This window comes from Meleagris gallopavo, chromosome 28 (genome assembly GCF_905368555.1).
Source record: "Meleagris gallopavo chromosome 28, MGAL_WU_HG_1.1, whole genome shotgun sequence".
Taxonomy (NCBI): domain Eukaryota; kingdom Metazoa; phylum Chordata; class Aves; order Galliformes; family Phasianidae; genus Meleagris; species Meleagris gallopavo.
In genome coordinates, this window is record NC_139431.1 from 3,989,387 (window position 1) to 4,016,282 (window position 26,896).

The 26,896-nt window shown below is 43.1% G+C and overlaps 1 protein-coding gene across 1 annotated transcript; it reads right to left on the reverse strand.

The window, feature by feature from the left end:
- Positions 1–513: 513 nt before the first annotated feature.
- On the reverse strand, positions 514–19,895 carry TSPAN2 (tetraspanin 2). Its single transcript, XM_010724366.4, has 8 exons — positions 19,736–19,895; positions 16,786–16,888; positions 7,659–7,756; positions 7,168–7,242; positions 6,529–6,627; positions 5,334–5,408; positions 4,801–4,884; positions 514–4,025 (listed from the first exon to the last, which is right to left on the reverse strand). The coding sequence occupies exons 1-8, from the start codon at positions 19,802–19,804 to the stop codon at positions 3,960–3,962; spliced, it is 669 nt and encodes a 222-aa protein (XP_010722668.3). The 5' UTR covers positions 19,805–19,895; the 3' UTR covers positions 514–3,959.
- Positions 19,896–26,896: the final 7,001 nt, after the last annotated feature.

The window sequence follows — 26,896 nt, forward strand, 5'->3', positions numbered from 1 at the left end:
AAGTTATTGCAATGATTCCTCATGGCTGCATCTGAGGGAAGTGCCTTCAGCCTAACAGCGTGCATGCAAAAAAAGTTAAAGCCTACTTGTATGGTTAAAGCCTATGGGAATGCACAGAGAGAAAAATAGCCAGAATCATGGAATGGTTCGGGTCGGACGGTTTCTTTTACACTAAAAAGAAAAAAATCACAACAAGAATTAAGGCATGAGTGAGTCTTACTGCATCATTTTAAATACCCTTTGTGTGTTCTCAAAGCACCTTTTCCCTTTGGGCCTTTCAGCAACGTGTTTTCAAGTTGAAGACCCTCAGGTACACAACAATCCTTTCTCAAGGCAAGAATTCCTTCAGGTCAGCTGCTTGAGTGACTGAGCTGTTTCTTATGGTGTCTTCCCACATAACCAAACAACAGAAGTGCAGACAGCCCTTACGAAGAGGCAAGGATCTGAGATCCAGCCAGGAAGTCACAGCAAAGCATGGGAGCACACAGGAGGGCACCAGGAAGCCTCTGAGAGTCTTGTATTGCTGGTTATTTTTATTAGAACATTGTTTCAAATTCAAGACAATAAAACCAACACATTTCCACTTTAGTACACATTAAACCAAAGGAAAGCAAAAGCTGCCTTCAGCAACAGAATAAGCATTGCTCCATTTCCTTTTCATTTCCCGCAGAGAGCTGTGATAGAGATAATGCTGCTACAGACAGTGCAAAGACAAATATCCCAGTTCTGCCCCAAATCAGGATTTGTGCTGTAGAAACAAACGTCACCTTGGAAGCAGTTTGTGCTGTGGAGATCCCAACAGTGACCAGAGAAGTGAGATTGCTGAGCTCCGTTAGGTGGGTGCCCTACAAACAGCACCTGATGCTGTTAATCAGCCTCTGAAGGCTGTAAGAGCATTCGGAGGCTTAAGACAACCCAATTTCCTTCTCAATACACATTAAATATGTCTTGCTATAAAACTATCACTTTTGGTATAAAAGTGAAATACAAATTATTAAAGGGCTGTGCTTCATCAGCTCCTGCTCAGCCTCTGCAAGATAGGCTGCAGTTAGTTTGTAGTATGTGAAGCTCCCACTGGAGGCTGTTACTCAGGAAAACTAGACAAGGGAATGACAAATAATGATCTTAAAAGAAATAAGAATCAAGCCTTTACATGTTTAAACTTGAGAACGAGATGGTTGACTGAATAGGAAGAAGATGCGTGCTGTGCTTTCAGAGTTATCCCCAGAAGGTTTTGGTCTGTTGCCACTTTCCTGACTAGATGGGCACTTCTGAGGCAGGCAGTATCAATCCGGAGCAGAAGCTGGTTAATTAAATCCTGACACGCAGCTTTGAAGTGCACCTGAGGAAGCTCAGGTACTGATTTGGATTTAATTATCTCTGAAAAGCTTTCTTACTGTGGATACACAATGCGGTTACTTAGAAATGAAAAGAGCAGAGGTTTTGCACCATGAAGAACTGAAACAAGAGCAGAGCTCACTGGTCTGTGATACAACACCTCTCTGCAAATGGGGACCTGAAGTTCAGCCTGGAATCTGCTCACATGTTGCTGAGCAAGCAGCTGTTATCACAGTTCACGTCGAGTGCAATTTTTAATGCTATTTTATGCAAAATAACTGCTGATAGGCTCTTGGTGGCACCACACAAAGCATTCACAGTAGGCCAACAGCCATATCATACAGAAAGAAGCTCTGAACTCACCCAGCTGGTGAAGGGGCTCTCTGGCAACACAGCACTCCTCAGGAAGCAGCCTAGGTCCAAGAGATGCTCTCCCTTCAGTGGCTGCCCCTTAACTGAGCCCAGGATGGCTCTGCATTGGGTCCAGCCCTTCTGGGCAGATGGGAGAGCACAGGTGCCAACAATGTGCTCCTTAGGCCAACAGCACCCCTTCACCAGGTGCTCAGTCACCAGTTCAAGCCCCGACCTAAGGGCTCCCCTACAAGTGCACAGCTGTATCAATGTCACTGGATAGTCACAGCTTGTGGGTGAACAATTTGGAAAGTGACATCCATGTAAAAGACAGCAAGATGAGTCAATTAAGTGGGAAACATGGAACAACAGCACCATTTCCAATATTGAAATAACAGAAAACTGACAGAAACTGGAGTTTCTGTTGGAAATGAGAGAAAAACATCAGGAGGGATGTATGTTACACAAACATGTTATTAGACTGCACATATTACCTGAAGTGCCAACATGTTTTAGTGAGATAAATGACTTGTAAATGCCAAGTCATCATGGACCATTCCACTGAGACATGTAACTGAACTCTGTTAGACCTATTCTCTTAAAAAGGAACAACTGCATAAGAACTCTGAGCTAGTAATAATTAAAGTGGCATTGCTAGCAGAAAGTTATTCTTTGAAATGCTAAATTAACTGGACTAAGCAAAAAAATTAAGAGATTCTGAGCCCTTGCTGTAATCTATTTGCTCTTTCTGGGAACAAACTTTCTCCCTTCTAGGCTGCTTTAGAAGGAACACTCTCATAAATAAGTATGAAGAATATAAAAATAACAATATAGAAACAAATAACACAAAGGCAAGCCCTGAGGTATTTCAAGAACAGTATTTTTTTTATACTTGACATGCAATCTACAAATGCCAGTAAGAAAATTTACTTTGTGGCTCTGCTCTTCTATTTTTTTCTTTTTTTTCTTTTTTAGAAAAGAAGTCCCATCTTTCTTTTCTGCCTTACACCTGCAGGAAGGGGTGGGAGGTTGAGGTAGGAGCCCTCAGGAAGCTGTGATAGTCACAGAAGCAAAACCAGAGGATATTAAAGTGCTGTGTGTTTTTCCCTGACCATTTTTTCTCCTCCATTGGATTCTACACACCAGTTAGGCTCTACAGGGTATCTGACAAAGCTGCTGCTTTTCTTAATATAGGTTCTACTCCTGCACCAGCATTATAGATCATAGTCTTACAGCATAAAGGGGCCTCTGAACTAAGATTTTAGTGGCCCCTTTAACACATAGAGGTTTTGGTGGTTTGGTTTTGGTCTCAGGCTTGTATGGGAAGCTTAACCACACTGTGTGTTACAATAGCTCCCAAATGACTGTATCTTGCCAGCTTCCTACCTCCTCCCCTCTTTGTTCAGCCCAGATCTCCTTGGACTGTTTCCTCCCACAGAGCTTTCTGTACTTGCATGAAAACGCAACTGGACTTAAACAAAAACGAAACTCAGGTCTGTGCATGCCAGTGAAGTCACAGAATCACAGAATGGTTGAAATTGGAAGGGATCTCTGTGTCCCTCTGATCCAGGCATGATGCTCCAGCAGAGCCATGCAGGGCAGAGTGCCCAGGACCACATCCAGGGGCTTTGGAAGATCTCCCAGGAAGGAGTGTGCTGGAGGAGACCCTTTTGTAAAAATAAAGTCACTTAAAACAAAATAGATTTCCTCTTTGGGGGTTGGATGGAACAGTAACAAAATGGATGCTGAGTCATTTTTAAAATGGCATTTGTTCCTCCACCAGTTCTTGGCAAACGGGGGCTCGGAATGAAAGTGTTTCAAGCAACCTATGGGTGTGTGCACACTCCTGCATAGTGAGACTGGAAAAATCTGCATGCAAATGTGGACACACAACACATCCCATTTGCACATACTTACCTACATAAGGTACTACATACACAGATAATGTGCATACATATCTGTAATGAGAGAAATGCATGTACTTACACAATGCCTATAGATATGTAAGCTCTTAACTGCACATATACAGACATTAAAAATCAAATTAGTCTTTGATGCCACATCTTGGCTCTTTTCATTACAGAGGACATTTTAAAACCCTTTTTTTGTTCATTTCGGTTTTACTGTCACTAATACAATTCACCTCCACACCTAGTGGGATATTTTCCTCTCAGTATGTTAAAACACTAATTAAAATACATTACAATTATTAAGCTGGGTAGAAGAGCACTTCTTGTAAAGCTTCTGGACACAGTTGTGCAGTGACAGTTTTAGATCATGTCTCTCGTGTTACGGATAGCACAGCAGAGAACCATGCTGAATATCATGCCAAAGATCTAGAAGAGAAGGAATGCAGTTTAGGGATCCACTCACAAAACAATTGTAAAATAGACTGCATTGAACAGTCTGCAATCTGAATGCTTTTATTTCAGGGTAGCAAGTGACTGCTTCCATTACAAACCTCAAGACATCGAACAATTAACAGAAGAGAGTTTTCACTGATACTCAAAGCAAAGATTTTGTGCCCACACTGGTTTCACTGTTCCTTATTCTAAATGGGAAGGCCAGCTTAACAGTCCCCAAATGTTAATGTTATTAACAGAAATTGCACTGGTGTCATTAACTGTGACTTGTTATTATGTCCTTCACGTTGAACTAATGCTACAGATAGCAATTTCTTGAAAAGGTTTCTTGTGTAGAAAGGATTCATACTTTCTATTCCATATGTGAAATTTAAATAATAGATCCTCTAAGGCTCTAACACATCCATGTCTGCAATTGTTTTGGAATAGATGAAATGCCACTGTGGCTTTTTGGTTTTCCATCCAGTCCATGCGTACACCACTTTCCTACTACTATTACAACAAAATGAGATTACCACTAGATTCTTTGAACCTTGTCTAGGGACACAAAATGAATTGGTGAAACAAAGTCATCTGAGTCCATTTGTGCAGTTGTGACCAGTTCCCAGAGAGAGGAAACACTGAGAGCAGTAGGAATAGTTTCACTTTTGAGAAATCTCACCAATTGCAGCAAAACAGAACTATGAGTAAAGGATGGGGTGTTGGGCCCAAATACCAATAAGAAGGGTGACAATGTGGATTTACTCACTGTGGTGCCAGCAATTGCAATTCCAACAATCCCAACTAAATGCAGATTGGCATCGATTACGTTATGGATTTCAACCAGGCAGTTCTATTCAAAACAAAGCAGAAAGATTTTCACTCCTAGAAAAACACATTCTGAACAACTCTGCCAACTCTTCTCGCTAAACAGCAGATGAACACAAAAGGGATTATTGCACTCACTGCCCTAAATCTTGCACCTGTGCTTGGTGTTTTGTTGGACAATTTTGGCAGCATATTGCCCTTCCCAGGGAGGCACTGGTACTTGCATGTGCTGCCATTTACCTATTGCCTGTACATGCTGACATACACAATTAATCTTCTCTCAATCAGTTTTCCCTCCGTTTAAGACCACTGTGATAGGCCACGATAAAATTTGCTTTGTTAAACTTCATACAGAAATTCCATGCTGGGATTTGCAAGGACATTCTTTCTTTCTTTTACATATAGACTGACTCCAGTTTTATTCAGTGATTGACATGAAAAAGTTATCAAACAACCAGAACAGAGGACACTTGCCTTTGGCACCTGCATTTTCTCTGGACAAGGTAATCCTACGTGTTGTTCCAAATTATCTTTACCACAGCATTGGAGCTAAATGAGAGAGGGAGAGAGTCAAAGGAAGGAAAAATCATAGACTGTGAGTCGACTGATAACAACAAATAACTGGAAAAAAAAAAAAGAAAAAATACTGACCAAGTCATAAATTTATTCAGTATACCAATTGCTACCTCTGATAACAATTCCAACTGCGTGGGCCAAAGTTCTCAAAAATCAATTTCACAGCAAACAGACAAATTGTATCAACAAAATCTTCCATAAGTATCTTATTAACAAAACAAACAAGTGGATTTCTCCAAGGAAATGGGTATTTTTAAATGCAGAAAGTTCTAATATCACATACAAGATTATGAAATGCACAAAAGCTACAACAGGGAATATCAGAATTCTGACAGACCATAGTTCTAGGATTGCAGACCCTAATAAGTCAGTGCTTTTCCTGTTTGCCTTTCTCCCAGAAAATGCTTGAAATTCCTCTTCAGCTTAGAAATAACAGCCACGAAGGAAGGACAAAAAGGTCTGAGGTTGTGAAATGTTTATTCTAAAGAACGTGAGAATGCTGTAAGCTAGGGCTGGATCTCTATGGGAGGCACTGTAGATACAGGATGACAGGCACAAGTGACATTCCCAAGTCACAGGTCCTAATTCTGATTCAGAGATTCAGACACTGGCTCTTTGGGTGGCCTGAATGGAGCCATGCATTCTATTCTTTTTGTTTTTTCTCTGCTTGGCTCAGTCTCAGTGCAGTCACTTCACTTGCTATTGGTAACACTGCAGTTCCTCTGGGCAGTTTTTCCTCAGAAAAAAAATGCAGATTTTCACCTTTTATTTCTCTCTGCATTTTGGTGTATTTATGCCTTGATTTTAAAATAAAACAATGTCCATAGTAGACATATCTTCTGCACAATAAAGACCAGAAGCGATAGCTCAAATTTAAAAGCCTGGCCATTCTTACTTTCAAAGGTAGGAATCAGTTGGGATCCAAAACCCAAAACTGTGACATCAGGAAACAGAGCCATGAGCCTGAGTCCATTTTAAGCAGCACTCAGTTCTATCCTTCCTACCTCCCTGGGAGACATTCTGAATTTTAAATGCTACTGTGACAGCAGAGTAGTACTACAAGGTATTTAAGCTCAGGATGATGACTACTCACAGCCAAGTGGTAGTGATAGATGGTTCTGTTCACCTTCCCCGGGTTTTTCATGTATTCCTCGTAAATGTCTTCATAGATTTTCTGGGCTTCCTGTATTGCCTGCAGAAATCAGACTTGCCAAGTGAGAGGCAAATAAGTCTTACTCTCAATCCAGTGCAGATTTCCAGCTTGAGACATCAACCTCCAGAGCAGAAAATAATTCCTGGTAAACTGAAGTAGACATGATAGGAAAGATAGGAGGTTTTGTGGCCTGATGGCACTCAGAGGTGCTCTGCATGGGTCAGAATCTGCTGCATTCTGTGTTTTGGCTAAACAGTTCTTAGCTGGATAAATTCAGTGTTTGAATTCATTTGCCCTTCTCCCACGAAATACACTCTTATTGTAGAGTTCTACTTGATGTTCCTTCAACAGCACAGATAGCCTTTATTAAGGAGGAGGAGTGGCAAAATCAGCATCCCGTTCTGAAGTTGGATTTGTGATAACACAAGCTCTAATTTACTGCAGATAAGAATATTAAAGAGTTTTGCTAGGAAGAAGTCTTCTAGAAAGCTCTCCTGAATATGAGCCAGCCTGGAGGTCAATCAGCCATAGGAACCCAGAGCTGCCCCACTATTACCTCAGAAGTAGATTGCTACTCACCGCTTTCTTGCCTATAAATGCAAACACTCCAGCAGTGATCTCAGCTGCAAATATCACCAACAAGCAAGCAAAGAACTGCAGAGGGAGAACAGAACTTTATGTTAGTTTACTCTGCACAGTGTGCTTTGCATGCACTGCCACTCAATCCTTGTCCAGACCTCAAGAGGTCACACAGTGAATGACAATAAGCTGAACAGTGTCAGTGACAAGGGCATCAAGTCAGCCTTCTTGTACTAAGAAAACAAAGGTGGAAATGGCACAGCGTGGCTCAGATGGTAGTTTCAGGAATGACAAGGTAATTCCAGGAAATGTTTTATAGGAGGCAATGAATGGAAGCTATGCATTAACACAGTGACTACAGATGATGGATTAGCCAGTGAAAGGACAGAGGATATTTCAGATCTTGGACAGCAAAGGTCCCTCCACTAACGACAGAAGAATCTTTGGAATCATTTCACAGCACTTCCAGGCCCTTGAAACTTTTCACTTACTGCTCCAAGTAAGAACTGAGACTCCCGCGCTGCTCCACAGCACCCAAAGAATCCAACTGTGGTCATGAGAGCCCCTGCTCCCACCAATACATACAGTCCTAGGGAAAATCGAGATCAGAATTTAAGGTTTCTCTTCGCAAAGTTTGATGCCTGTTTTGCCAAAAACACGTATTTTTAAGTAACAGTGATATATGGCTTTCACAAAGAATATCTGCTACCCAGAGAAGATGCTCTCACCACAAAACAAAACCAGTGATTTCTTCAGAATTCTTGGGAAATCTTATAGAGATAAATGAAAAGACGTGCACCGCCCAAGCTTCCCTTCTCCAGAGCAGCTCAGACCAGGAACCTCACATGCACAGCCTATAAACTCACGATACATCTCACGATACATGCTGCCCTCAAGCAGCAGCCAGTGGCAACACTGCATTGCTTTCTTGTTGCAGGCATTCACAGCTTAATGTTTTGCAGCTGTTGATTAGTGCTGGGGAATGCTCAGACACCTCAGGGAACCTCTCTGTGGGACTGTGTTGCAGAATGGACTTGAGGCTACAGGCCAAAGTAGTTCTCTCCTGTGGACAAATTTAATGATGTAAAGAAAACAGCAAGCAGTAGATCATCAGATTAAATGCATTAAGAGCATAATGAAACAAACTGTGGATGAGACTGCCAACAAAGGGCAATCCTGAGACAAGTGCAGGACATAGGAGATGGCACTATAGCCCCATACTTAGAACAACAGACTCTGCATACCAGCTATGCCCAGAACTTGGTAGTACAAAAACTGCAGGGGTAAGAGGAATTGCATTCATTTCTGCCATTTATAAAGCTGCTGAAAATACTTCTACCCAACAGTTTATTTCTTTATTTATTAATAAAGGCTTTATTTAGGACAGAAAGTAACCAGAGCAAAGAATTCTTTCCTTACTGGCAAACATGAACAGACTTCATGTGTGGTGTCAGTTTCCATCGAACCACCACAATTGTGTTTGAGCTTTATTTCTGGATGCCACGCCAGCCAAAGTACCAAAGGCTCTGCATAGTGTCTTGTAATTCTAGTCTTGGATTTGTGTAGGCAACATGGAGGACAAAGATATCTGCCATGCCAGTCTCCTGTCTGAAAAAGTAGCTTCATTTCCTTCCCTGAGCTGTAATGAAAGGACACTGGAGCTGCACACTGAGCACACTAGATGGCACAGTGAGCTCTCTAAGACCTGATTACTCAAACTTTTCATGACAGCATTTAGCATTCTCAATTACAAATTGAAAGATACTAGGATCTGACGTCATGTTCAGAGCTGCAGGCATTTACTATCAGGCCTCGTGTGACCTAGCCTATATAAAGCCCTGCAACTGACAGTTTGCATGGATTGCTAGGAAAATGAAAATAAAGTAACAGAAAAAAATATGAGGATAGGCAAGTGGAGAGGATAATGCCACACAGGGGTAGCCTGCCTGAAGAAAGCAGACTCCTGCCTGCTGTCCATTCATTGGTGTGTCACTGTATTAGCTGTATTAGCCAGATACCTGTCCCAGGTATTGCAATTCTCTTCCTCTTCCTCCATCCTTCACGCCCTGTGCCAGGGATTACTGCTGAGGGAAAAGACCCCATTCTTCTAAATAGTGATAAAACAATTATGATTAATATGGCTTTGCCAGATTTGTGACAGTGGATAAGTGGGATTTGCTGCTGACGGTGCTGGCAGTTGATATAATGTATTTTCTAGATTTGTAATATTCAGCATCTTGTGACTTCCCAGGACTGAGCATTCTAATGCTTGGACACAGTGACTTTCACTTAGGAAAAGATAAACAAAGATCCTGCAAGTCAGGAGTAAAGGTCAGCCCCCATCAAAGGAGAAGTGGAAAAAAAACATCAGTTTCAGTATAAGGTGCAGAACCTGCTGATCAACTGCCAAACACCCAAACTGCCATTTTCTGAGATCTCCATGGTAACAAATGCAGTGTAATTACCAAGATGTTTCCTGGACAGTTTTCTGCATATTACTTTCTACTTCAGTCCCTGTAATTACTTATCAGGCAACTTAGGAGAGACTTTTTTATTAGCAAGACAGGAGAGAAACCTTCCTTCTTTTTGCTGCTTCCAGCTAGCAAAGATGAAGTTCTCTGAGGTTCAGGGGTAAGACCACTTTCCAAACTCTGGATTTGCTCTTTCCTGAGGAGCAGGCTTAGCATTTCACATGCATGACTCACAACTAAACCGCTACCTCAGTCAGAACTTCCATTTTAAGGCATGCTACAGGAAGAACTTCTCACACCACACACTAAACAAAGCTGAATTTGCTGTTTGCCCTTGGGCCCACAGTTTTGCTAGCCAGGAGTTCAAATCCACCTTCTTCCATCTTGTATTCAGGAGAGTTTATTCTGGAGTTTGTCCATGCTCGGCTTGGGATTATTAACTGCTGATACTCAGAGTGCTATTTCTAGTTGGAAGATACTGAGGACATGTATATATCTGTAGAACTAAAGATGCTTTTAAGTGTCTACTATGATACACACACACAACCTTTCACCCAGAAATAAGACATTTTTATAATAGACATAGGATGGTTTGGGTTGGAAAGGACCTTAAAGACCATCTCGTTCCAACCTCCTGCCATGGACAGGGATACCTTCCTCTACACCAGGTTGCTCTAAGGGCCATCCAACCTGGCCTCGAACACTTAAAGAAATAGGGCATCCACAACTTTGCTGGGCCTCACCACCCTCAGTGTGAATAATTTCTTCTAAATATCTAACCCAAGCCTACCCTTTTGGGGTGTAAAGCCGTTGCCTCTTTTCCTGTCACTGCACTCCCTGATGGAGTCTCTCCCCATCTTTACACTTCCTTTAAGTACAGGAAGGCCACTATAAAGCCTTCTCTAGGCTAAAAACCCAAACTTTTACAGCCTTTACTTCATAGGAGAGGTGCTGCATTCCTCCGATTATCTTCGTTGCCCTCCTCTGGTCCCACTCCAATGGGTCTATGTCCTCCTCATGTTGCAGGCCCCAGGTGGGGTCCATCACCTCCTCTGACCTGCAAGATGCTCTTCTTTTGAAGCAGATCAAGATATGGTTGCCTTTCTGGGCTGCAAGCGCACACTGGGGCTCAAGTCGAGCCCTTCATCCACCAATCCCCCCACATCCTCCTCCACAGGATTTTATCCACCCATTGCCCAGCCCGTGTGGGATTGCCTCAAACCAGGTATATTGAAGACCGCCTCGTAAAAAAAAACAGAATGACCAGGTTACTTCTCAGCTAGCTTCCACTGCAAAGGGGATATCCCACTGCAGTCTGATAGGCAGATATACATAATGCCATGCTTTATGAAGCAGAAAGGAAACATAACACAAACCAGGCAGATTAGGAACCTACTGATGTTAAAACCATTCTTATTTCAGGCACGAATCCACCACCACCATCAGAAATACTCTGCCAGCCTCCTAACTAGTAAAGAACTCAATTCAGAGTCTGAAGCAGAGCCCATTCACAGAGCTGGTTTTCTTCAAATCTTACTGACAGCTCTGGGGTACAAAGCCATGTCTGGAGCCTATCGTAAAGAGCCGGGGCAGACAATCATACACCATCTCTCTGGCTTTATTTCACATGGCTTTCTTGTTTACCTGGCTGCTATGGTCACTTTCCATTTTAAATAGTTCAACTCTTTCTTTTTTTGGGCTCAGTAACTAACAGCAAACAAAACACGAACTGTTCATACTCTGCTGAGAAAACAAGCAGCTCTGTTCTTGGCAGAAGTGATCCAGAGGCAGCGATGACAGGAGTCCTAAAACCCAGACATGACCAGAATAGGTTTTCCTGACATTGTGAATTACAGTCCTGGAGATATCTCACTGGATGGACTGAGGCTTTCAAGCCCTCAGTAGAACACCAACGAACCCACAGAGCAAATGCAGTATTGGAAAATATGGGAAACACATGTAGAGGTTGGAAATAACAAGCCAGACAAGTGGTACACTGAGTGGCAGAGTTACCAGGCTTGTTAACAGAGATAACCATTTTTATGTTAACAGATCCATAGTAAATATATATTTTGGATACATTTATAAAATACATGCAGAAGAGATGCAGAGTCCTCTGAAGGAAGATGAATTTCTGGAGAATTGGAGCATACCCTTAATTTGAGCACAACGTACAGACATAATTCTCTATTTTGTGTGAATGTGACAGATATGATGTAGTTAATCTTCCTGGAACCACAAAAGAATTACAGATACAAGCTGGCTTGATGCCTCCCAGCAGCTCTGTATACACCTATTAAAATATTTAATGGACAGTAAAATGAAAACACTTGGCAACGTAGCAACGTAATTCTGCATATAGCCATTGTATTTATGATTTTTAACATAGCTAGACCGAGGATTAAAGATTAATAAATTGACATACACTGAAGATGACAAACAGAGTCATCTCTACACAGTGTCATACAGCCTTCAGCAGCTATTCAGTCATGCAAGAACATCACTGCCTTCTTTGCTTTGGAGCTGTTTCTAGAGAAGCTGAACTGTTAAACCTGTGCAGCTCTGGCCTGCACACCACTGAGCTGTCAGCTGCCTCTGCATGGGCAGTGTGACCAGAATAGAACACAACTGTGTCATCACTCACTGAGGTAGGCCAGGGGTTACCCCATATACTGTGTAAATCACACTGTCAGAGTTCAGGTAGAGGGTGCTTTTCTTTTCTTTTTTTTTTCCTTTTTTTTTTTTTCTTTTTTCTTTTTTTCTTTTTTTTTTTTTTTTTTTTTTTGGAGGTTGGGGGCACTGATTATCATATATTTTAAGCTGATTTCCAGTGCAGCAGCTTCCATTTTCCACTCAGAGCCACTATCAGCTTTTGCAAAACCACCCTTCAACTGCAGAAAAAACTTGCACAGAAGATGATAGAAAGATTAGTTCACTGCTTACATTCTCAGTACATACTAAAAGCCTCTGCAAGGCCCAATGCACATGATAGCAGGACCCCTCAATGCTCCACTTGTGGTGTTGCAACTCTACACAGAGACTCCTTTGTCAACAGCTCTCACGTTAAGATTGACAGAATTTGTGAGGCTATGGATTTTGGAGAGAAAATACTGCTAAGTAAGGGTACAGTGCTTGACTACAAAATACATGAATAGAATATAACAGAATGAGGCACAGGAATTGCAGTTTACATGGGTTTAACTGCCAACTCTTGTTTGCATGGGCACCCATTCCAATGGAGAAAAAATACTAATATCCTTCAACTCCAGACATGACTTCATATCCTAAGGCATGCACCATCTAACCGTGCTGTTCAAAGCCAGAATGATCACTCACATTCTCTCAGACCCCACGAAAAAGCCACAGCCACCCTGAAACTTCTACCCACAGCTGGCCTGGCTCTGGATTGAAGCACAGAACTGGAGCAAAGACCATAACATAGCAGAAATTTGGTGAGCTCTGTCTGTGCTGGAGAAGCAACAATTTAGTGCTGCCAGTTCTGAGAGCCATCCAAGTTGATCCATTCACATTCATCAGTTGTTACCTTTCTTGATGAGGCTTCATTTTCAGTGCTTCTGGCACTGAGGTGACCCTCACTGCATTTCATTTATTAGAGATACACTAAATTTGTCCTCCATGCTGCCCACGGAGCCAAAACAGGCTTTCATGCAAAGAGAAGAGAGTAAATGTCTTGAACTGACACTTTAAAAGTCCCTGTGTTAGTTCTCTATTCATAAATGCTGAACTTGTGCTCAGCTGGCACTCAGTCTTCACATCTGTGCTTATGTGTATATATATATATATATGTACATTTCATTTAAGAACAGCACTATTACAAATAACTAATTAAAGGAGCAAAAGATCTTTTCCCCATTTGGTCAGTACAGTGCCACAGACAACTCAGATGTTATTATCCAGCTGTTGACTTTTGCTGAAATTATCTTTTTTTTAACCACAATGGGATGGAACAACATGAAAATATTGTCATGCCTCATCACTGCAATGGGATCTCCAAAAGCTGGGGAGCTGGAAGGAGAAGATGCCCAGTTTTAGAAGGCTGCTCCCTATATATAGTTGCAAACTTATCTTCTACTCTGTGAGATACATCCTGTAGAGCAGATGGAGACTGCGTGGGTGAAGGAGTTCCAGTTCTATTTCCTTATGCTGTAGTTTAAAAAACTGCAACCTGCAGTGGGGAATACAGATCACTGAACACAAAACCACAAGCAATGGGAAACTAACACCACATATGTGCTTGACCTCAACACTGCTGCCTGCTAGCTGCTCTCAAACCAACACAAACATTTAATTGGCTGGAAAAGTTGAACAGGCCTGAGTGCCAAGTCCTGGCCTGAACTATTCCAGGGGTTGAACTGCTGGTAAAGAACAGGGCTATTTAGGGACACTCATTCCATCTTAATGGAAAATGCAAGGATATAATTACCAATTATTTTAAACTAAAACGAAATTTCCGATCCAGGAAAAAAAAATCGCTAGGAAACAGAGAGAGGATGGGTAGCTTCAGCTGGCAGCTCAAAACAGGTTAAAAAAAAAAAAAAAAAAAAAAAAAAGAACAAATAATAAAACCCAACAGAATATGCTGCTCTTTGAAAGCAAGAAAAGGAGATGTTGCCCACAAGATGGTGATTCCAGACAGTGTTTCAGCCTACAAACATCTAAGTGCAACTGCAGTTCCAAGCACTGACATGGAGCTGATCTGATCACAGAGGCTGTTATCGCAAGAGCAATCAGTGTAGTAGAGCTAAGTAAATTGTTTTTAGATATACAGCTGTATGTTTATATCTCCAGGTCACGCTGACAATCTGCTTTCTCCTTCAGCCCTCTGGGCAGCTGCTTCTTGTGGACTGCACAGTATTCCATATTAAGAATTGCTATGCAGAGTTCTGGCTGTCACCCAGACTGCATGTTACTGAGCAAATGCACACAGCCAAACAAACAGTACTCCTAGAAACACCATGAGATGTGTTGAATGCACAAAGGTTCGAGGGACTTAGAGCTGAAATGGAGAGCTAAAGCACTCAAGCATGACCATTGATTGCAGCCACGCTTGCTGCCTAAAACACTGGTACTGAATTAATCACCATTCTTTTACCATTGCCTTAGTCACAGATTGATAACATGCTCAGATTTCTGACTGGCTGACCTCTCAGATGCTCAGAAGTCATAACAGCATTTAACATGATTTGTTATGAGAGTGGGAAGCAGATTATTATTTTTTTTTCTTTATCAGACTTGCTCAAGTCTGCCTATTACAAAAAAGGGTCAAAACCTTGCCTGAGAGTTCAGCCAAAAGTACAGGTTAAAAAGAATTCTCAACATATTTATGTCCTGTTCCTTATCACTTCCTCTGCTAGCAGTTACACATTACAGCATACAGCTCTATAAATATATGTGACAATCAGCCCAATAGTTGAATGTCACAGAGCATGACTGGAGTTTTACAACAACATTCCCCAGGACTTCCTAAAATGAACAATTCTCAATAGCTTTTGCAGTTCTTACTTAGAACTGAAGCAGATTAAATCTGTCAGAGACCGCCAGCAAAGAAAATCTTGTTTACACAGCATTACACTGCAAAGCTGGGACTTGTTTTCTCTACAGCTTTTACTTTCTGGCTTCTAACAAACCAACAGTAGTTCATTTGAAGGACAGAACCTTCCCTCTGTCTTGTTGAAACTCCAGGATCAAATATAAGTAAGGCAGGGGAGAGTTTCAAGATACAGCACAGGAAATTCAGCAGATATAAACTGGATCTGGAAATAAAGGTAATGGTTCAATGTGCTGCCAACATAGCAGCTCATATGTAAGAGAAAAAGTAAGTGATACTTTGTGGTTCTCTGTGTCAGAGGAGATGCTATAGAGCACTTTGCAGCATCCCTCAGATCCCAGTCACATTTCCATCTGAATGGTTTTATTCAGCCTTCTAAACTCCAGTGGAAGCTTTGCTGGACATAACACTCAACCCATTTATTCCCTCAGTGCTGTACAGTCAGCTCTGTGCTTCTGGCCTTGTTCCATGCATATATAAAAAAAGCTTTGGCTTAAGACTATGGTGTAGCAGGGTGGTGGTCTTTGTTAAGAGAATGGGTCCAGTCCAGTCAATATTCCTGCGATGGGTAACTGACTGTTAGGACATGCTGGGTCAAGTCAGCTCCTGGACACTGTGCCAGGATGGATTGATGGCTGAATGGGTATTCATCCACACCTGCCATTTTCAGATGGCAAAAATAATTGTACAAATTGGATTCTATTGGCTGAGTCTAACTCAAGGGGTGAAACATTAAAACAAAAAAAACCCCTCTCCCTTCTAATGTAAAGACAAGTTGCAACTGCCAGTGGATGAAGAAATGCAGTTGCTGGCCCTGGTAGACAGCTGCTCTTCTATACACTTCTATACACTATACCACTATACTTCTATACACTAACACTTCTATAGAAACATACAGGTGGTGTTTCCCAAAAACATAACTGGGAATCCTAGGGAGAAAAAAAAAATTGTTAAATGCCTAAAATTAGATGTGACCAAAACCAATTGTGTGAGCTTGGGGAACTTGTTGCTTCCTGCCTCACTTAGATGAACAGCTCTTCAGATGACCAAGCATTGTGCAGTTTTCAGCTGTAGAAGGATTTGCTCTGATACTTAAAATCACACTGAAGGCCTCTACTTACAGACACAGGGAGGACTGGTGAGCAGAAGTCTTTCCTCTGCTGGTACCAGAGGCATTCAGAAATGACACTGTTGCTTTTCTGGTTAGAAGCTGCACAGAAAACTATGGAAGGTATATTGGTGAGCTCAGTGTTGCAGGAGTCTCTGACCCATCTCAATTACTACTGCAACAGTATAAGCACAATTCATTTAGGGAAGCAGATCAAGTCTGAGAGAAGAGTTCAGTTAGACCTAAGGGAATTGATAACAAGCAGAGAAAGGCTTTTCAGTTAGGCCTAAGGAAACTGATAACAAGCAGAGAGAGGGTGAAGGCCATCACTCACACAACACAGTACCAGAACACCCAGTTTTGTGCAGTTTGGCTCAGGTATTGTTGGTCTTTGTATAATTCAATGATTGAGCTATTTCCCATGCCCTAGAATGAAGTCAAGGCTAATGGCTGCTGTCATCACAACTTACCTATGAAGAAATACTCTGGAGACCTTTTGTCTGAAGCAAACTCTGCCATAGCCCCACCAAACCGCAGCCACAGACCAAAGGCAATGACAGCCAATCCTGCCAGCTGGAAAACACACAGATTAGTCAATACTTTAGTAACAATTGGCTGGAGAGCATAAAGAAGGTGTCTGCGGCATTTTACACTTCCTTGAAATCCCATAGCTCAACATTACACCGTTGGAAAATTCAGGAAGCTCTTGCTAATATTTGATAACGGTGAACTCCCATCACAGTGCAGATGGGATGCACTTTGTTCTTCTAGCTCCTCAGCTTAGTGGTGCCTCTTAACTTACCAGTGACTTTCAAACCTTGAACATAAGCTCCTCCAGACATTACAGTTTGACCTGAATTGCGATAGACAAGGAACAGAGGAATGGAAGGGCCAGAGAGGTGAGGGTGTGAGCACCCATGAGAACAGACAGGATGTAAATCCAATGAAAAACAGAAGAAGTATATTAATTTACTTTTTTTCAACCCTCTTACCTGTTTTAGGGCAAATTAACAGCCTTTTGTGTTAAGAGGGCCCCCTTCCCATGTAGGCATCACAGCTCCAGCGTCACAAGATATGTGATAGTATGAAGAGACCAGCTGGGCCTCCATCATCATACCAAACAAGAGGAAAACTTTCAGCCATTTCAGAATTACTGCTGCTGCTGAGTTGTGAGAAGATTCTGGTTAGAGGCTTACCAGAAATAAAGCCTTGCATTGTTCTTCAACATGTGCTAAAGTTAAGTGTCTCTGGACCAATTCTGGCAGGGCATTTTTCCTATGGGACTCCCTATCAGAATTTGGGGGCAAACTGATTATTACAGTACGCAATACCTTGGATCATATAAATGGTTAACAAAGAAGCATGAGAGGCTACCAAATTCAGGGAAACATTCCTTTTAATGCAAATGGCAAGATCAAACAGGAGTGCCTGTTGAACATCAGCTGAGGGGAAACACCTCTAAGCAGCGCCTCAGGCCTACAGGACCTGGCACAGTTCTGTGTAGAAAGCACCCGAAGGAGGGCTATGAAGATGGTGAAGGGTCTGGAGGGCAAGATGCGTGAGTGGTGGATGATGTCTCCTTGTCTGTTCTCTCCAGAGAAAAGGAGAATGAGGGTAGGCCTCATGGCAGCCCACAGCCACTTCATGGCAGCATACAGCTTCCTCACAGGGGAGGAATCTCTACTCTCTGGTGAAAAATGACAAGACCAAGGGGATGGCATGGAGCTGCAACATGCTGGGTGTCAAGAAAATGTTCTGCACCAGAGGATGGCCGGGCACAGAACAGGTCACCCTAGGGCAATGATTATGGCCCCAAGCTGCTGGCCCTCAAGGAGCATTTGGACACCCTCAGGCATAGAATCTAGAACTGGAGCAGTCCTTTTGTGGACTCAATCCTTGCGTCCTTGTACTTGCCAAGCTGGGATATTCTAGGATTCTATGAATGCCCTCCTACTCTACTGATGGAGGCTCAGAGCTCAGGTCTGCAGCAACCACCCAGCAACAAAGTCACCAAACACCTGCAGCTGACCATACCCCAGTGCACCTGGTGCCTTTTGCTTCTATCTTGCATTGTGTGGCATTATGATTCAGCTAGCACTCTACAGAAAGCAAAGAAGGCAGGCAAACACGGCATGGAATTAACGCTTCCCTCTGAGAAGGTGAAGAATGAAATATGTCACTCCACAGAGTACCAGTGCCAGTGTTTGTACCTCCCCTGCTTACAGAGTGGGCTCAGCCTGTGAACTGCTGGGCAGCACAGACCCTCTTGTCCATCCAGGCTATGAGTGCCTGTGACAGTCTGGAAATGTTTAAAAGGAACGCCCCAGCCCAGCTGAGGAGCTGCTTTCTTCCATCTCAGTGAAAAGACAGATAACAAAACACAAGTAATTGTCACTCTTGTGACAAAGCTTTGTCCTTCTCTCACTAACTTGCAGCTGCAGCTGAGCAACATAATTCAGTTCCCAGAGCACAGCAGCACTGTGTACCCAGGGCTCGCAGAGCTGTCACCAAGAAGCAAAAGCATTTAGTATAATGTGTTTAAAGGAGACAAAATCTCAAAGCTGGTTGCTCCGGAGAGGCTGAGCAGGATTATTATGTGACCTTTTTTTCCCCCAGCAAATCAGAAAGCAAGAAAAAGATGTTTTAAAAAGCTTTGTTTCTAAATGTGAAACTGGAAAACTATGGGAAGAGAAAATACAACATGGAGAAAAATGATAACTTGAAATAAATTGTGCTATGAAACTGTGAGCATAGTGAAATGATAGGAGAAAGGAAACATCATTCTCTGATCTCTTAAGGGTGTTGCAGTGAGTGCTACTCTTCGCCATTTGAAAGGATATTATGAGAAAGCATGATAGATTCATTATTATAGAATCACAAGGTTGGAAAGGACCTACAAGATCATCTAGTCCAACCGTCCTCCCATTACCGTTGCTACCACAAGCCACTAAACCAGATCTCGTAGCTCCTCATCGTATTGTGGATAAGTACTGCAAGAAGCTGCAGGGGATGCTGGGAGAATCTCACACGGTCTCTGCAGTTCGCAAAGTTATGTCTGTTGTGGAGATGGTCGCTATTTCAAGTTATCATTGAAAACAAGATGTTCTCTCTTCACAGCAATGCCCTCCTCCATCGAGTTTTTCCAGGACGAGATGCATCTTTACGAAACGGCAGAGCAGAGGCACGCTGCTCTCTCGCAGTGTAAACTCAGCCCATCGTACAGGGGGACTCGCGGACCTCCTCCTGCGATGCAGGACAGCCCTACGGGCTACAGCAGGGCGACGGGACGACCGGTGTCCGACAGCACGCTGCAGCCCGGGTCGGAGATCCGGCCGTGCCCTCCGCAGCCCCCCGCCCAGCCCGCGTCCCGCAGGTGCCGCTGTTCCGCCCTTCCCACGCCGCCCGCAGCCCGGCGCTCACCCAGAAGCTCAGATTGAAGATGAACAGCAAGATCTTGATGCAGCGCATCCGCGCGTATGCCGTCCCCATAGCGGACGCAGCTCCGGCGGCGGCTCTGCTCCCCAGGCGGCCCGGCCCGACTCGGCAGCGCCTCCGCGGGGCGGGCAGCGGGCGGGGCGGGGCGGCAGGTGCAGGGCGCAGCGCAATCGGCTCCCTGCGGGCCGGGCTCGCCCCCGCGCGGCCGTGGGATGAAGCCCAAGCATAGCTTGGGCTCTAATGAACCTGCTCTGCTCTTGTGAGGCCCCACCTGCAGTGCTGTGTCCAGGCCTGGAGTCCCCAGTACAAGAAAGACAAGGAGCTGTTGGAGAGGGTCCAGAGGAGCCACAAAGATGATCAGGGGGCTGCAGCACCTCCCTGCAAAGACAGGCTGAGGGAGCTGGGCTTGTTCAGCCTGGAGAAAAGAAGGCTGCGGGGTGACCTCAGTGCAGCCTTCAGTACCTAAAGGGAGCCTACAGACAGGAGGGGAGTCAGCTCTTGGAAAGGGGAGATAACAGCAGGACAAGGGGAAATGGTTGGAAGTTGAGGCAGGGAAGATTGAGGTTGGATGTCGGGGGGAAGTTCTTTACAGAGAGAGTGGTGAGGTGCTGGAACAGCTGCCCAGAGAGGCTGTGGATGCCCCGTCCATCCCTGGAGGTGTTCAAGGCCAGGTTGGATGGGGCCCTGGGCAGCCTGGGCTTGTATTAAATGTGGAGGTTGGTGGCCCTGCGTGTGGCAGGGGGTTGGAGCTTCATGATCCTTGAGGTCCCTTCCAACCCGGGCCATTCTGTGATTCTGTGACTCTGTGATTCTGTTTTGCCCTCACACTCATCAACTGCAGCCCCTTCTAGCTTATTTTCCACTCACTCACACTTCCACTTTTCTCCTCAAGATTCAACCAGAAATGCTCACTGTTCCCCAACCCATAGCTCCTCCCTCTCTTTTTTCTACAGCTTAGGAAGTCACTTTGAAGCTGCCTGCAGCCCTCTGATGGAAGGCACAGTCTCTTGAGAAGTGTGGTTTCTATGTTGGGCATTTCCTGCCAGTGCTCAACGAATAAAGCAGTCATTTCCTGCTTTGTGCTGTGCTGAAGTAATTGCAGAGTTGTACCCATCCACTTTTGTGTTTCAGAGTCAGGTTCTCTCAAGGTATACATGGAAACAGTGCAAAAAAGCGTAAGAAAGATGCTTGGGTTTTGTTGTTTTAAATGCAATTACACTAACCTTGGATCCAGTAATCCCAAAGAATGTTAGGTGTGGTTTCTGTTTTTGCCCACTTTGTTTTCTGCTGCTATAAAAAAGCCTGCCAGGTTTTGTTTTGCTTTGTTTGTTTGTTTGTTTAAACCACCCCAAATGGTTTATTTTCATTGCAACTGCTGATCTTTATGGAGGATCTCTTGCTCCATTAGCAATGAAATATCTTCTGTTGTTGCCTTAAGGGAACTTTCAAGCTGCTTTATGACTCAAAGTGTCATAAATTGCACTAACTTACAGGGCCCGTTGTACTCCTTCTAAATTGTCATCTAGGAATCCATATGAAGAGACAAAATAATGGCAAATCATCATCTCCTCATTGTTGAAAATATAAGAAGGATCAGTTTTGCATTGTCTCATGAGGGAAAAATAGTTTTTTTTTAAACAAGTCATTTATTGGGTTTCTCAACTAATTTTCACACTCATTTCCTCAAATAGTTTAGGAGCAGAGTGCAGCATTTTGCGATTCTTCTCAAAAATGTTTCAGAAATGATTATTTAACTGCTTCTTCAATGTTCTTCCTCTAAACTCTGTTCCTGGAGGCCTTGTATGGCAAATGAGCCATACAGTCCATGCAGAAAATGCTTGTGAGCTTCAGGATTGGTCCCACTCCCCTCACCCAGCCTCTTCACCCCCAAATTCTCATAGGAAGAAGCACAGAGTGTATCTCCTTCCTTGGAGCAGTTCAAAAGATCATCTTTCACAGACTTTCATTTTGAATTCCACAATTTCTCATAGAGCTCTGGGCAGGAATTTTAGGCTCCTCAACATTTGGATCCAGCAAAGTCTGTTCCTAAGAGTTCACAGGAGGAAGCTGAGAGCTGTGAAGATAATTTCCCTTCCCTTCCCTTCCCTTCCCTTCCCTTCCCTTCCCTTCCCTTCCCTTCCCTCCCTTCCCTTCCCTTCCCTTCCCTTCCCTTCCCTTCCCTTCCCTTCTCTTCCCTTCCCTCTTTCTTTCAAGAAACTGGAGCTCATTGTGAGTTCAGATTCAAGAGAGCCAAGAGAGAATCCAGCTGAAGACAAGAGGAGCTGTGAGGACAGGATCCCTTTATTTTGGAGGACAGAGCTGATGTGTGTTGTTTCCTGACTAGATTTAGTGTGTGTTACCTTAATTACCACTGTAAAACATGAGGCACAAGACCGATTTAATCAAGATCACACATTCACTTTACAGAAAGTACATATGAAGATTAGACAAATTACTCATAGATTTAATGGCAAGGAGTGCGTGGCATATATATCTTGCCCTTTTCCCCAAGCTTCCACGTTGATCATTTCTCCATCAAGGGGCACACGGTCAATTCCTACTTGAATTCCAACATCACTGCTTTTCCAGCTCAGCCACAGACCCCGCAGCCCTCCCAGGATGGGACCTCAGGGTATGGCATGGTAGCTGAACCACAGTCACAACACAGAACTGAAACCAACAGTCTCTTTGCAATCTTCTCAGAAATCGATGTTCAGGACTCAGGAGAGCTGTATGCCTCTCCTTATTCCAACGCCTTTCGCTTTTTGCAATGCTGCAGCACCCTCTTCTGTCAATTCCTATGTGGTCGAAGCAGCCGGTGCTTGCAATGTCAGGCAGCAGCACCAAGAGCTAAGTCACAGAATCCTCAGCACTTCGCAAACGAGGAAATGAAAACAAAGGAAAGGAGAAATTAAAAAGCCCGGCAGAAAGGAAAAAAGAAGGGGCATCTGATCTGAAATGCTACCATTCTGATGCTCCCACAATATTAGTACTGCTGTACTGACTTGGAAGGCTGCCTTACTTCAGGTATGTAGATTTCTATCTCAAATCCAACGTTTCTTGCCCTAAATTACCAATATCTGTCATCCCACTTAATGATCTCTGCTTTTTTTTTTTTTTTTTTTTTTCCTGGTCATCAGTGTCTGTGCTGCCTTGAAATCTATTATTATCACATTTTTTATTTCTGCCTACCTAGTGATTTTTGACAAAAACTACAAAGTGGCTAATATTTTATTTCACAGGGCATTGTGGCACAAATCAATATCATTTCAGGGGGAAAAAAAAAGGTATCTCATAATATTCCTGTGAACAGGGTTATCAAATTGCGAAGTAAACACTCAGACAACCCACAAAATTATTTCATGTTAGCTGTGAAGATTAGCATTTTATTTCCATCCTGAACATGTCCAGATTCAAAATCCATGCACTGTTTCTCACTTAGTCTTTGCTTTATGTATAACTTCCTATTACCAAGCATCTCCCTTCCTTCTTTTCACACAGTATATCTTAGATGCAATAAGCATATGAGTATTTGCAACAGCTTTCTATCATTTCTTTGCAGTTAGTTTTACAATTATGCAGATCCTCAGACAAAGACCATTTGTTTTTGGTTATTTTCTCATTACAGAGCATGCTGGGAAAATTTGGAAAGAAGTGTTATCCAGCTGTAGCAGTAGATATTGAGCTACTGCTAAACATCTGATATCACTTTTATTTGTTATGGCAGATAGATAAGAAACCATCCTTGCTTGAGCAAGTTCTGTTTAAATTCATTTATTACAATAAAGTCAGAGATTTTAATCCTGTAAAGATAATCTCTAAGCTGACTTTAGAATTAAAACATTCAAAATGTTTCCCTACAGGCTTGAATTTTCTTCATTTTCTTCTTCCAGGTCTGACCTACTCTTGCTCTGCTTCATTGTCTTCCTAACTGTTCTTTACTAAGCTATTAACCTTCAAGAGATTAGGAAGGCACGATACTGTTATTTCTAGTGCTGAAATCTTCCCTAAGTGTTTTACAAACCCATTTTGTGATTTAGGAACTGAAAAACTTTTGTATTTGTGCTTTTTACCTCTGCATAGTGTCATTTTTTCTCTCTTTTTATGCATGCTAGCCTCAAATTCCTCATTCAGGGCCCAAAATAGCCCTTCAGAGAAGCATAGGACAAGAAATGAAGAGAAGTTCTCTTCATATTTTTCCCCCTTACTTAAATGTGTAGTTTTCATGGAAGTACATCTGACTTCAAACTCCAAGGAAACAGCCCAGACACCATACTGGACTCCCATTCTGACAGGGACACTGAAGCTTGCCTCATCCCATTGGCATCTATCTCACCGTTTCCATTCCCCTGAGTAACACTGGGCCTGTCAGCACTGCGTCTGTCTCAGAATGCAGCTCAGGAATGGGTCTCTGGACTGTAGAGATCAGAAGAAGCTGCACTTTCTGAGCCTTCCCCAGCTGAGCACACAGCCTGCTTCTTCCTTCCATAGATCTATATATGTCTATTTACTTGCTTTGCCTTGGGAGCTGCCATGACACTTCAGTCTGCAAAGCCTTCTCAATGCTAAGGACTGATGTTACAACTCTCATTTTTGCACTCTGAATGCCTCGAGGTGCAGTCAGTGCTTTTGTCCCAATGCCCAGTGACCCATGAAAGGGCTGTTCTTCTAGAGCTTCTGGCTGTTGTATGTTTGTTTATTCTGGGATCAGGACAGTGAGGCCTGTAGCACAACCAGACTGAAGCCCAGCGTGAAATTGGAGGTTTCCTGGAGAGACTGGGCTGCTGCTGGGACCTCACAAATAATTATAAGTTCATGAGAACATTTTCTAGCTCAGTCTTGCGGTATGCAGCCTTCATATTTCACGTAAATCTGTTCCTCTCTTCAGGGCATTATAATCTAATACAAAAGAAGGGAGGCGTTTGTAATCCTGCCCTGTACTCGGCACTGGTGAGGCCTCACCTCGAGTGCTGTGTTCAGTTTTGGGCACCTCAGTACAGAAAGGACATGGAGCAGGTCCAAAGAAGGGCAACGAGGCTGGGGAAGGGCTTGGAGAATATGGGCTATGAGGGGAGACTGAAGGAGCTGGGGCTGTTTGGTCTGGGAAAAGGAGGCTGAGGGGAGACCTTACTGCTCTCTTCAAATATCTGAAAGCTGATTGCAGCAGAGCGGGGCTGGTCTCTTCTCACTGGCGACAGGAAGAGCGGAAATGGCCTCAAGTTGCACCAGGGGAGGTTTAGTTTGGATATCAGGAGAAACTTTTTTACAGAAAGGGTTGTTAAGCAGTGGAATGGGCTGCACAGGGAGGTGGTTGAGTCACCATCCCTGAATGTGTTTAAAAACCATCTGGAAGTGGTGCTCAGGGACATGATTTTTCCCAACCTGAGCAATTCAGTGATTCTATGATTCTGTGTTTTATTTCACAATGGCCTAGCAATGTCTGTTAGAGAAAGCTCATGGAAGGCTTTGCTAATCCCTGTGCTGTGTGTGATGATCTAGAGGAGGCTGCGCAGTTCTGCTCTTTGCCTGGAAAGTCACAGGGTTCCTGTGCTGCCTCAATAGCAGAAATCTGTGGTACTGTGAGGTACTGCAAGTATTTCCAGCCCTTCCAGGAATGGGGTAACTGCCTGGAATTTCATGCGGTCAGCACAGAGGTCCCAAAGGCCCCAACTCACAACTTGCACCACAGGATACAATGTGTTGTTGCTGCTGTCTGGATTTGAGATGCTTTGAGCCAAGTAGGAAAATGAAACTGTTCCAAAAGGCAACAGCAACAAAAAAAGAAAGTGACTTAAATTCTAAGCCTGTGCCTCAGGATCAAGGAAGTTTACTAGACAGGTTTTAAACTGCACATTTCTGTGGTCCTTCAAAAATGCATCCTGACTGGAATGTGAAACAGGAGAATTGAGTGGTGAAATCGGGCCACATATTTTCTGTGCTTCGGTTTATTGACAAAAAAGACAGTGGTGATTTGTAGCCTGATGAGAACTAACAGTCCCACCAGTGAGGTCTGTGAGTTGGATCTGCTCCTAGGAAGTGAAGGAGCGATGTCCTGCTGGGCATGCTCCCACCAGCAGCCTCTGAATTCTGTCCAAACCTACCTCCAGATGGCATAATTATTCCAGCAGAATAATTATTCCATCCAGAAGATGAAGACCATAAACTGCAGGGACTGACTAATACTTGCAGGGCTTGCGTCTCATTATATTCGTGGGTGAAGTAACTGAGTAAGCATGAGAAATCCTTAGAAGTGTCTGGCTCCCTAGAACTGCTTTAACATAGCAACTGGTGGAGATACAGACATTTTCTTTTTAATTTTGCCAAATAGTTACAGCAACAGAAGATAATGTGTGATTTGTACACGATGCTCAGCATCACTGAGAAATACCCAGGGCAGATGGATATCTGAACACGTGTTCTTTACTGTCATAAAGAATGCAATGTTGTTAATTTCCTTGGATAAATTGAAAAAAAAAACAAACAAAGGAGATGAAGATGTCTGGCAATTCCATTGTTATTTTTCTTAATATTCTGGTGACAGGCTTCATTCTTTATTGATAGCCTCTAGAGCACATAGACAATATTTTGGAGTTGGAAAGCTGCACCATTAGTAGCATTTGATTAGTGTTATATCTGAGGGACCATGAAGCTGCTTGGGTGTTCTCATTATAGTACTGTTATTTTTCTCTTGGCATACAAAAGCCCTGCCTGCGTTATATCAGAGGAATATTTGGACACAGGGCGTCTAAAAGAAGTTATGGTTTCCATTACAAGGAATCTTCAGTCCAAAAGGTTTACCGTAAATGACTTTATTCATTCTTAATGATATTTCTCTGCTATTTAATGTGTTCTGCAGGCTGCATACTGCTAATGATTCCACTTCCAAAAGTATACAATACTTCACTGGGTTTTATTAAATTAAAACTTTTGCAGTGTGGAAAATCACTGATGCACTGGGATATACTTTGCTAAGTTGGTCCTATCTCTTATGCATCCTTATTCCACACATGATAGCATCTAATTTGCTTTTCCTTTTATGTGCATTCTTGGGCACTACTCTTCTGTTTGGCTTGAAAACGTCACAATTTACACTTATTTTAGGTATATAGGTGAATAAGAAAGTACCAGAGAAAGCCATTATGAACA